Source organism: Gouania willdenowi, chromosome 17 (genome assembly GCF_900634775.1).
Source record: "Gouania willdenowi chromosome 17, fGouWil2.1, whole genome shotgun sequence".
NCBI lineage: Eukaryota > Metazoa > Chordata > Actinopteri > Blenniiformes > Gobiesocidae > Gouania > Gouania willdenowi.
This window is the reverse complement of record NC_041060.1, coordinates 28342128-28354879: the sequence shown is the minus strand read 5'-3', so window position 1 is coordinate 28354879 and position 12752 is coordinate 28342128. Positions and strand designations below refer to the sequence as shown.

Below are 12752 nucleotides of genomic sequence, written 5' to 3'. Positions count from 1 at the left end.
GAAGTCGCCATTTTGGAGATAAGCAGCCAGTTTACAAACAGCACACAAACGGGCAAATCCTTAATTTTGAGAGGAAATTTTGAACTATTGCCGTGTTTTTGGCTGTACTAATCGGTCAGACCTTGAAAAACGTGGAGTTTTAAAAACTGCCAAAAGTTATAACAGATCGGGGAGAACCAGTGACGTGCCGTCAGGGTAGGCAAGGTAGGCAGTGCCTACCCAAGGGTGAATTGTTATTTGGATTATTTGTTTTAATTATAATATAATTATAAATTATTTATTTTTCCATTTCCAATAGCCGACAGTACCTATAAGTTTGAAAGTGTCCGCATTTTGTGCGTTTTATAGCCCAAATTACTAATTAGTGCTATTTCCTGGAACAGCTGCACCGTCTCACTCCTCTGTAAGGCAGAGGGAGGCCACGCCCCCTCCCAAAGACACGTTGCTCCTCTGCCTCTGTTCCCATTGCGTGTTTTTACGTGTTTGTGCATGCACAGTCAGTTCCCCAAGATGACAACCATTTACGTCCAAAGGCAGCGTAGAGAGCTGCCTTTGGACGTAGCCGCGCAATGCTAAATGCTTTACGTAAGTTCACAGTGCATTAGTGAATTGATGCCATGTGACCGCTGCTGCTATGTTCTCTAAAGAATGGGCGGGATAACACTACAGTCAGGATGACAGCGCCAGAGATGATAGAGAAACTTTTTTTTGAGGAAAAACGACAGCTTTTAAAAGATGGGAGACCAACATTTGAGTTACCAGACCTTCAGCAAAGGTAAGGTCAAAAAATGTTTCATACTTTTCACAGTGAATGATACAAAAGAAAGGTTTGGCTTTGTGGATGCTCCTCACTGAGGCTGTTCCAAGTTGTTGCTGTTGTCATTTTCTCCGCGTTTCTGTGTTTCCAACACAAACAACGGATGTGCTGCCATGTCATGAGATATATCTTGTTGGGAGAGTATGGAGGCTATATTAAATAATTGTTTATGTTTCTTTAATGGCGTTTTACGATGTTAATTTTGTTAGATGGCTAAATTCTTGTTCATGTTTATCTTGGGTTTTTTCTTTCTTACTATGAATTTTAGATTTTGATAAGCACATTGAGATGACTTTATTGGAAATTGCTTCATACAAATAAAATTGATTTGAATTGAATTAACACTTGCCTGCAGAAACATATGAAATTGTCATTGGTGGTCTCGATTTGAAACGTGCCTACCCAACCCTAGTGGTCACGGCACGTCACTGGGGAGAACAATGAGTGCATTTTATAGTCAGTAGTTCTACATCAGGAGAGCAGTGACATGAGACTAGCTCACCGTTGTAGCACTAGTTGTTATTGATGTATATGCAAACACAGCCGCCCTCATCTCCCGTCTTACATTTAAATCCAGCTTCAGGTAGTCCAGTTTGTTCTCCAGGGAGCGGACATTAGAACGCAGGATGGAAGGAAGCAGCGTTCTCTGAGGATTAGCATTTAGCTTGGTGGCTCGACCTGCTCCTGCTTCTGACACACCGCTTACATCTGGTTCGAGGCTCCGCTGCTTCCTAGGCCACTGGATGTAGCCGGAGTAGCAGTCTGAGGCTCGAGGTCCAGAGTAGTCGCATCTAACAGACTATAACTGTTTGATTTGCCTGAATCTAAGATTGCCTGGCAGTCGTATACTATTTTACAGTAACTACGCTGCAGGTTCACTGTGAAATTATTAGAACTGATTGAGTTATCTGCTGATATACAGTATATCCGTTGCTAACTCGAGCCTCTGCAGCCGCAGCCGACCTCCAAACATAAGATTGAAGGTCTTTCGCTGTGTATGGGCTTGGTGAAATCCAGGTACCTGACTATATCAAGATACATAATAGACGGAAGACTCTCCGGGGTATCATTGATCCAAGACGAGGGAGCCGACTCATATGGATCTGCACCTCAATAAACCGTATTTTTATCAAATATCGTGCCCTCTTCTGTGGACCAAGTCCTTCCCTGTGTGCCTTTGCATCTATAATGCATTTTGAGGAGCTTTTCTGTGATTTATCCATCACAGAGTACACCTCTGTGAGCCTCCAACATGTAGTGTCAACATCCTCCAGCATGGCCGCGCATCCTGGTTACTGCCCATAAAGTGACGTCGGTGAAAACCCTCTATACTTGCAAGGGCAATCAGGTCTGTAAATATCTGAACAGCCCACTTTTGATGCTTTATCCTTCAACACAGGAGCAAAAAGAACCTTCATCATAGAGTCTGGGACGAAGCCATTTGTAATAAAAGAAGTAAAGCACAAGGCAAGGAGAGGCGCTAACCTCAAATTTGAAATGTTCAGCTGCAATAAGATCAATTCTTGTAGTCGATTGCTTGATAAACCTTGTGCGTTTTAATATTATCTACAGCATCAACATTAATAACCTGATATGGTTCACTTTGTACACTATAATGTTGTCGCCAGTATTCTGCAATCATACAGTATTTGACCCAGAGACACCATTAACTGTACAGAGGGTTTACTATTATTAACCATTTTTACATCCTTACAAAAGGCTTCTGTGCGCTTTCCTTACATTCTTTAACCATGGAATCAGCTCTCAAGTTTTGCTCATTCTTTTTAATGAATTATGTTGCATATTTATACTTCATATTTGTCAGCTTTTTGTACTCAAACTTGTCCCTGTCTTGGTTTTGAGATTGAGAGGCAAATGTGTTCCAACCAATCCTAAAGTGAGATTACCTCTGTAAACGTACAGGATAAGCAGACACAGATGATGACTTGATAGCTCTCAGCCACGAGGGAATTGATAAGAATTTTGCGATTCCGATTCCATTATTGATACTGCTTATCGATTCAATTCCTTACCGATTCTCTTATCGATTCTCATTGGGTGAGGGAATTAAATAATACAAATGGATTTGTTTGCTTTAACTCTTTATGATATTATCTTTGTCTCTTTAATTTCCTGCAGGGATATCAGCTCTCTTTTTAATCTACCAGGTATAGATTGTTTTCACTGGATAATAATATATGCAAAAGCACTATATAAAATTGATGAATTATTATTATTATTATTATTATTATTATTATTATTATTACAACATATGACACATTTTGGCTACAAACATTTGAGAATATTGACAGTGCTCCTTTTGAACTTGAACAACTTGATCCAAAATTAATTCAGACATAAAACAAATAATTACTCTGTAAAAAACAACATATTAACCAAAAGTACAGCTGCACTTAATGTTATGCATTTAAACGGTAAAGCTCTAGTTTAGACTTTGTTTACATTTCTATAAATGGACCTTCAGAGACGCCGTCCCCGTTGTTACATGTGACATCATCAGCCGTGTGTGTGTGTGTGTGTGTGTCTGATTACTGTTTATGAGGACATAAACTGGTGACGAGGTGTGTGTTCTTGTGGAAGTTTATTGTTTTCGGAAGAAAAGTCTGTGCAAGAAGCAACTTTTGCGCGAGTGTACAGAACCCGGAAGTGAGTAGCCTAGCAACGGAGACGCTACAAACACAGCACGGAGGACAGCGCTGCTGCGGGTGGAGGAGGTGGATTCTCCGTGGTGGACAGCAAACAACTTTATGGTGAAGGAGCTTCACTTGGTGCTAGCAAACATAATATACAGGAGCTGGAGGAGTTTATTGTTACGTATTTGTGACGTAAGAGGAACCGATAAGCGGAATTGACAGGCAAGCAAACAAACAATTCTTAGGAATTGGATTACTGGGAACCGGTTCTCAGAAAGAACTGGGTTTTGATTCCCATCCCTATCAGCCACCCTGTATGACACTGTAAACAAGCATCAGAAGGCGCACCCTGAGGGAGTACATGTCATAGCATGTAAAAGACTGTTCTTCCCAAATTCACACACCCTGACCATATGTACACAAATATTAAGCATGCCGACAGAGCAGTACCCCTCTCACGTCTGGGCTTGTCAGACCATATACTGTATCCCTGCTCCTTGTCCCAGCCTACACCCCACTCAGGAGGAAAACAAAGCCCACCACAAAAACTGTAAAAATGGTCTGCAGATGCTCTCCCACAACTGCAGGACTGTTTTGCAGACTGGGATCTGTTTGAAAATCAGGATCCAGAGTTATACACATAGACTGTCCTATTCTACATCTCAAGTTGCACAGACAATGTCACAGCAAAGAAGTGTTTTCAATTTTTTGCGAACCAGAAGCCCTGGTTGACCAAAGAGACCCAAACACTCCTCAGAGCTTGTGACGTGGCCTTTGGATCAGGTGATAGGGCCATGTATTCCAGCAAGAGCAAACCTTAAGAGGGGCATTAAAGAGGCTAAACGGCTTTACAAAAACAAAATTGAGGAACATCTCAAAGACAAAAACACAAGAATGGTGTGGCAGGAAGTGGAGCAAATCACCCACTTCAAGGGGAACACTTTCCACATCTTGAACACTGATGCCTTGCTGGCAGAGGTGCTAAACTGCTTCTTTGCTTTGAGGCAAAACTACACCACACACGGACTCTCAACACAAACAAAACCAAAGAACTCATTATGGATTTCAGCAAAAGCAGAGCCGACCATCTCCCCATCTCCATAAATGGTGACTGTGCTGAAATAGTGCACAGCTACAAATTCCTAGGCACACACATCATGTACACCCTCTCCTGGACCACAAACACTACATCCACCATCAAAAAGTCTCAGCAACGCCTCCATTTCCTCCGGATCCTGAAAAGATACAATGTACAAACCTGCTGGTAGCTTTCTACCACTCTGCCATTGAGAGAGTCTTAACATATGACATCGCAACATGGTACGCAGCCTGATCAGCTGCAGACAAATCATCACTACAGAAGACGGTAGCAACAGCAGAAAAAGTCATGGAAGTGTCTATTTGTACGTTTACCAAAGTACACATACGTAGCATCTTAGGTTTAGGGTTATGGTTAGGGTTAGGTTATAACACTGTATCACAACAATTTTTAGGGTTAGGTTTAAGGTTAGGGTTAAGTTTACGGTTAGGTTTAGTCTTAGTCACGTGACCTAAACTGGCCAATGACTGACTTATTATGTGACCTAAACTGGCCAATGAGGGGCGCTGTGTACGGATAGAACAGGGGTCTCCAACCTTTACTCTCAAAGGAACCATTTTGCCTCATCTCACCTGAATTAAAGTCCTCCTGGAGCCAAAAAAATACCTTCTCAATGAAGACAATACAGTGAATTAAATTATATACAGTTAAAATTATATAGAATAATGTTTGATTTCATTTTATTTGATTGATATTGATCATGTGAACGGCAACTTAAAAACAGTTTAAAATGAAATAAATTGACATAAAGAAATAAAACAGTATCTTGCATCTTCAAATGCATAAACTGAGATCCGTAAGCATCTCAGTTTACATTTTTAGTTAATGTATTTGAAATGCTACAAAAAGTAACTTGAATTTGATAATGCATGGTCATGTGGTCAACACATGCTAATTGCTAATTTCTTGCCACACATAAAGCATGCATATTTAACCTGCACATTAGCAGTTAAATTAATCTGTCCCCACACATTTAAAATCTCTATTTTCTACCAGAATAGTGTTTTTGTTGGTTTAGTTATCTTACCAGTTAAATTTAAAACTTAAGGTTAGCCACAACTGCAGGAAAGTTGATAGTCTGTAGATGTTGCAGGAGGTGGAGAAAAAAGGTGTCCAAGTCATTGCACAACGTGATTTATTTTAGGTTAACAAATTGTTATAAAACTTGATTTTATTTGTCATTAATCATTAATAGCCTCCGTAAAAAAAAAAACTATTCATTTCAATAGTTTTTTTTTAAGCTATAGGGAGTCATTGCAAAAGAGTCAAAGAGCCACATGAGGCTCCAGAGCGGCAGGTTGCAGACCCCTGGGATAGAACATTGATATATTGATATGGCAACCGTACGGATAGCCACTGCCAAACATCATCAGCTGCCCTCTTCCATCACTTCAGGGCATTGCAAACAACCGACACTACAGGAGAGCAAAAAACATTCACAGACACTTGTCACCCGGGTCATCACATCTTCACCCTTCTGTTCTCAGGGAGACGATACAGGACAATCAGATCACGTACCACCAAACTCATCAACAGTTTCTTCTCCTCTCTAAACAATAAACACACACCATAGACACCAGCATCACCACTTATATAATAAGAAATAAAATACTGTATCTTTCTGAACTTGAGTGTTTTTATTATTTTAATATTTTATTCCAATGCTCTTTTATTCTGATTAACTTTTATACTGATGAATCTTTTTATACCAATGCACTTTTATTCTGATTAACTTTTATACTGATGAATCTTTTTATACCAATGCACTTTTATTCTGATTAACTTTTATACTGATGAATCTTTTACTCTGACAATACTTTCACCATACCTTATGTTGTAGATTTTTATGATAACTGTATCTGTCCTAGCTACTTCAATGTGTTGTGGGGGGCTTTTGCAATTTTATTGTACTTTGTACAATGACAATAAAAAAAAAGGATTCTGATTCTGAACATTAAAATAAAAAGGTCAAATAAAAGTGTAATGAAAAATACTTTATTTAAACATCCTCTGTAAGAATTAATGAACAAACCAAGATTACACAATGAATCGTGATATAACAGCACAAAAACACAAAATCAGTGCAACAAAGTTCACAATCAGAAAACAAACATTGCTTTAAGACTTTTTGTATCAGCAGATTTCAAACCTTTCAGTGTTGAGTAGAGGTGTGCTCATATATGTGCAACCATTGGTTGAACTAAACATGGCCTGTGAAATAAGTTGCCACATACAGAAACCATTGCTTAAGACTGAACACTTCCATTGAATTCTGGATACCTACAATCTGTAAGCTCATAGTTCAGTTATAAAGCAAGCAAAAGAAAGAAGCAGTCAAGTAATTACATTATACTTACATTTCTTTACATGTGCATAGGACACTTAAAATGTGTGCAATTCAAAGCAACAGGGTGAAGAATACATGCAGGCTTAAGTTCACGTGAAAAAGACGTTTCAATGTTCTGACTGTGGGTTGCAGGTGGATGTGCATTTGATACATTCATAGAGGACCACAGTTTATTTTATGTAAAACAACATTAACAAATAGAGAAACCTGAAATAATGACTTTTTGCTTATAAGGTTTGGTAGCTGTAGCCTTTTTTTCCTTCATCACTGTCTATGACGTCGATAGGGTAATGTATGATAGAGCCTATCACACCTGCACAACAACACAGAACAACATCAGCTTCAACTTTTGTTTGTCAACTTCCCACATTTAAAACAAAGGTAGGATGGCTTAAAGCAAGACAAAAATGTATACATTTCACATTTTGGTCCTATCAGTGGCTAATATGGTGGTCGGGGCAAAGATCATGTTAAATAAACGCATAAAAAAATAATCACTGTGTGGGACAACAAGAGCACAAAAATGCTGGCAATTTTATACATTAAAGTGTGATTTTACCTTTTTTTTCATCTGTTCTATGTGTAAACGCATTCATTTCTTAAGGTATCAGTTATCTGTAACTGTATGATAATTAATGACAATTGCACACACGTCAATTCAAAGCCCACGGTTCAGATAGGGTTCACTTCGGATCTGGCCCCCAGCATGATTATTTAAAACGTCTCTGAGTAAACATGAGGAAAGCATTTGCTGCACAGTAAAACACTCTAATATTTAGTTTAGTTTAGAATGCTTTGCCTCTGAGCAGATTCACCTTGATCTGTAAGCCGTCCTTTAAATCTGTTAATGAATAAAGTAAGGCACAGGAATAGCATTATTGATATTTCCTTCACAAAAACATGGAATGTTCTGGTTTGATCCACTTGAAATCAAACCGGGTTAAATATGGCCTCTGAACTAAAATTAGTTTGACACTCTTGGATGAATCTTTATTGTAATTTCCCATTTTAGCAAGATCGTCCCACAAGCCGATTAGGATAGACCGGATTTAGCTCGTGGGCCTTGAGTTTAATACCCCTTCTCTACAGATCATTGTTCATTTTGTAACAGAGCGGCGCAGGAGATCACAGCCAGGCAAGATTTGAATGTTTTCTTAAGTTTATTGTACTTCCTGATCTAAGTACTGGAGTCATCTAATGTCAAACTAAAATTGATGTTTAGTGAATGGATGATATATTAAGAAAGTTGAGCAAGGCCAACCACACACCACAAGCATATATTATTTTAGGAATGGCAAAGGTCCCTAGACAATAAAATGCCATCTCTCTCTCTAGGTTCCTTTAATATGTAACCTTTTTCTGTTTTCTAAATTGTGTTAGCTCAAATGTGTTTCTCTTACCTCCAGGCTGCCTCAGGCCTAGACAGAGAGTGTGAGAAAGACAAAACACATCACATGACCGTGCTTTATGTATGAGAGCACATACCCAAATCATGTGACGAGACAGGCTTTAAAAACAAAGTCATGTTATTATCAATGTTCTTTAAAAGGGATTAAAGGAATAATGGAAGAATTTTATAGAACAATAAACTGCACATAAGTCAGCATATAACTCATGTGATGCGTAAATGAAACTTTTACTCATTGAAAAAAAAAAAAAAGAAAAACATTCTTTCTTACCCATGTCCTTAGAAACCACTAAGGTGATGATTATCAATCCGGAAAATGTCAGAAAGGCCATGATCGGGATTAGAAACTTCGGCAAAGAAATTCCGGCATCAACAGCTAAAAAAAGACATGTGTAACATGATTAAACATATGTTTAAAAACAAGTAAATGTAAAAACCTGTGGAATTACAATTTGCACTCTACTGGGCATGCATTGGCAGTGGTGTTGGTTCTGTGTGGAGTTTGCATGTTCTCCCAGTGCTTACGTTGGGTTTTCTCCACCTTCCTCCCACAGTCTAAAAACAGGACTGACAGGTTGTTTGGAGTCTCTGAATTGCTTGTAGGAGTGAATGGGAGTGTGTGTGTTTGTGTGTGTGTGTGTGTGTGTGTGTGTGTGTGTGTGTGTGTGTGTGTGTGTGTGTGTGTGTGTGTGTGTGTGTGTGTGTGTGTGTGTGTTGCCCTGCGATGGATTGGAGCCCTGTCCAGGGTGTACCCCCACCTAGCGCCCAATGACAGCTGGGATAATTACCAGCAGACCCCCGTGGAACTGTAAAGTTGCAAGTGGGTTGGAAAATGGATGAATGGATGCATGTACAGTACTGCTTTTACTGGATGCCACTCGGGGGGCTCAGACTTGAGTCCTTGGCCTCCTCTGAGGAAAGGAAATTGACTTGCCTTTAACCATATTGTGCCTAAATGTAGGCGTAAAAGGTTGACGTCACATAGGCTACATCAACTGACAGCAAATGTCTTTTTGTATCTTAAGATGACTTAGTTAAGCAGTTTTGGGTTTTTTTTACACCTGAATAAAATGGATGACTGATGACTATTTTTATTAATAACAATAATAATAATAATAATAATGCAGGTGCTGGCCTGCATAAGTAAATTCAGAAGATCCATCTATCTGTTTTGCAACCCGCTCGCTCAAAATAACATAGTGTAAGTTACCATTAACATAGGTCAGAATTAGCATTATCATGAATAAGTATTAACATCAACCTAGCAATAACATTAGCATTGCGTTACTATTAGCCTACCAATACCATTAACATAAGTTAGCATTAGCATCAGTAAAAGTTAACATTAGCATTAACATTAACCCAACATTAACAGTAGCCTAGCATTAACATTAACCTAGCAATAGCATTAATTTAGCTTTAGCATTAGCCTAGCAGTAGCATTAGCCTAACAATGGTATTAGCCTTATTAGCACTAACCTAGCATTAGCAGAAAAAAGTTTAAATGGGGTGAGAAAGTAGCCTTTTTTTAAATGGTTTGAAAAATGTTGAAAAAGGTTGAAATGGGTTGAAGGTCTAAGTGAAAGTGAACAGACAGCTGAACATGTTAAAAGTTGAAATCAGTTGAAGATGGTTTAAAATGTTTAAAATGTGGATAGGAAAATGAATGGGAAAATGAAAATTTAAAAAGTTAAGTTACAGTTCTTAACAAAGAGGCCTCCAAACATTCATTTATCCACTTTTTTTTCTCTTATGTCTTCATCCTAAACAAGATGAGAGTTAGTGTCCAACACGTAAAGACAACACATTCACTTCTACAGTCAATTTAGAGACTTCAATGAACCCAACATGTGTTTTTGGACAATGCAAGGTTGAGAACATGCAAGAACACAGGACTCTCTTATTATGAGGTAAACTACTACTAAAATGTGATTGCTTGTAAACAGGAATTCTGCACAACAATGTGCAAAAATACGTTATTAGGAACTACAGCCGACGCTGTATCATTGCCTGATCTCAGGGATATGCTTGTAAACATACTTCTAAACATTATTAAACACCTTTCCCTGTAGAATTCAATCTGTTATAGACACAATCTGTTAAAGTGATGAGCCAATACTAGAACATCTAATGCATTGGGTAGTATTTATTATTAGCAAGTGTTCTTGTAAGATTTTCTGGAATTGTAAATAGTAGTGTTATAGCTTCTCCATAGTAATACTATTCTGACTGTGGGAACCCTAAGAAGTACACACCAAGTCTCTGAAATCCATATTTTGTGTGGTAAAGATTACCTGAGTGTTCCTCGGGCAGCCTCAAGTCTTTTATGAGCTTGATGCAACCCTTCTGCAGCTGGACACTCTCTACCTTTGAGTTCTGCATTTTCTGGTCCCACACTTCTTTGAGGGCCAGCGCTTGAGGTATGTTTGCTTTCCATTGCTCATTGAGGTCCAAGGTCAGATAAACCTTTCCATTGCAAAACACTCGGTCACTCCAGTGCAACTGAGACCCCTCCAGTATGCACTCTCGGGAGCGAAGAATGGTTTGGTTTCCTAAGGACAAGTGACACCAAGGATTGTATGGAAATTTCTGATTATACCAGTTTGACCCCTTTTACAACATCCCTTGGTAACACAATATGATGGACTTACTCAGCAGTAAAGTTTGGTTGATGTTGATAAGAGCAGGAAGGAGTGCATCAGCTGACAAGCTTTGGATGACTTTGCCGACTTCTTGGCTTGTGTTGGTAAAGGAGATTCCATTGAGAAAAACCTGATCCACGACCCTCTGGTCTCCAACCACTCCCCACTGCTGGATCTGAAGTATGAGGGTATCTAAAGAGTGGCAACAAATGAAGAAGACGAGAAAAAAAAGAAATCGATGGACTGATTTGTAGAGTTGATTGTCTCACAAAAGGTTACCAGATAAACCTATAAACTCATCATTCACTTTAAACTCGATGCATCTATGAATGTGTGCAGTACTCTTTATTCTTGTATTCCTCTTTAAATGTCTAATTGCTTTAACCAATAAAGTGTGCATGCAACATGCCTGTTTAATGTAATGAACATTGTTTACTGTGGGAAATTTTTCTTTGGGATCCGCCCCACATTTTGACAACTCAAACCAACGCCTGTCTCGTTGTTTCAATAAAGGCTGTGGCTATTGATACGTTTGTATCTACTGCCAGTCTATTCATACACGCGCTCCTCATTGGCCAGTTTAGGTGACGTGATAGATGCACCATGTGACTTAAAGTTCCTCAGTTTTATTTTATTTTAGCTCATATTTATTTTTAGCAACCCCACTAACGCTTTTATTAGTTAGGTGAGTTGGGTACTCAGGAAATACCCAACAATGTTTATTTTTTCGTATATGTATTTTTAAGGTAGAATTTGCCGTGTTAAATATGTTAAAATGAAAATATATATATGACAAAAGTGGGATTCGAACCCTCAGCAGCGGAAGACAGAATATTTGAGTCCCATGACCTCTTGGCCATCCTGACAGAGTAAAAATACACAGGCACATTACGCTAATGTAGAAAAGGTCCGGAAAACGTACCCATAGTTTCCCTGTCTACTGATACGTTTCCGTATCAATAGACACTTCCTTTAATAAACACTGAACAACAAACACAGGGTGTGTCAATCTGTGTATCATTGTGTCGCTCTGTTAAATGTCAGATCCAATATAAATAACAACCCTATCAAAAAGTAGGGCAATAAAAACACACTAATATCTACACAAACCAAAAAAAAAAAAAAAAAAACTAGTGGAAGTTATCCGTGCGAATTACATGCACCTGTATTACAAATCCGTGCAAATACGTATGTATATTAAACAAGCATATATTCTAATCTTACCTACAGGAGGAGGAAAAGCCCATGATACTTCCAGGCTTATTATCAGCACAAACACGCAGAGAAAAGGCATTTTCCTCCTGCTTTTCGTTCGAGCACAGCAAAGTGATGAGCAGTTAGGAGCAGCTGCTATGTTTTAAATAACCACGATTGTTTTAATCCATTTAGAAACAACAGGATCAGGAATAAATGCCCCAGTTCACTCACTCTTCCTCCGCTTCCTCAGCACTTTAGCCTGACTTTAAATGTCGAGCGTCATGTGACTTGGTTTACGCCTCCTTATTGGACGGCAGACTTCATCCAGGACAGAGTCATATATACAGCTCTGATCCAGGATATAATTTACTGTAAAATAAAGAGAGAGAGAGAGAGAGAGAGAGAGAGAGAGAGAGAAATTTAAAGTAAAAGCCTAATAAACATATGGAGGTGTTTGTGTACATGTACTCATGTACTGTATATATATATATATATATATATATATATATATATATATATATATATATATATATATATATATGTACACATGTACGGAAGACGAGATTAAAGTCGAAATTTAAAAAATAA

The 12752-nt window shown here is 38.5% G+C and overlaps 1 protein-coding gene across 2 annotated transcripts; it reads right to left on the bottom strand.

Moving 5' to 3' along the window:
• Window positions 1–6543: 6543 nt before the first annotated feature.
• LOC114478937 (uncharacterized) lies at window positions 6544–12464 on the bottom strand. Of its 2 annotated transcripts, none has more exons than XM_028472301.1 (6): window positions 12192–12463; window positions 10977–11159; window positions 10620–10877; window positions 8597–8701; window positions 8318–8335; window positions 6544–7230 (listed from the first exon to the last, which is right to left on the bottom strand). In XM_028472301.1, the coding sequence occupies exons 1-6, from the start codon at window positions 12259–12261 to the stop codon at window positions 7145–7147; spliced, it is 720 nt and encodes a 239-aa protein (XP_028328102.1). In that variant the 5' UTR covers window positions 12262–12463; the 3' UTR covers window positions 6544–7144. The 2 variants fall into 2 exon arrangements, with proteins under 2 accessions (XP_028328102.1, XP_028328103.1); XM_028472302.1 differs by lacking the exon at window positions 6544–7230 and adding an exon at window positions 7243–7758 and having other exon boundaries at window positions 12192–12464.
• Window positions 12465–12752: the final 288 nt, after the last annotated feature.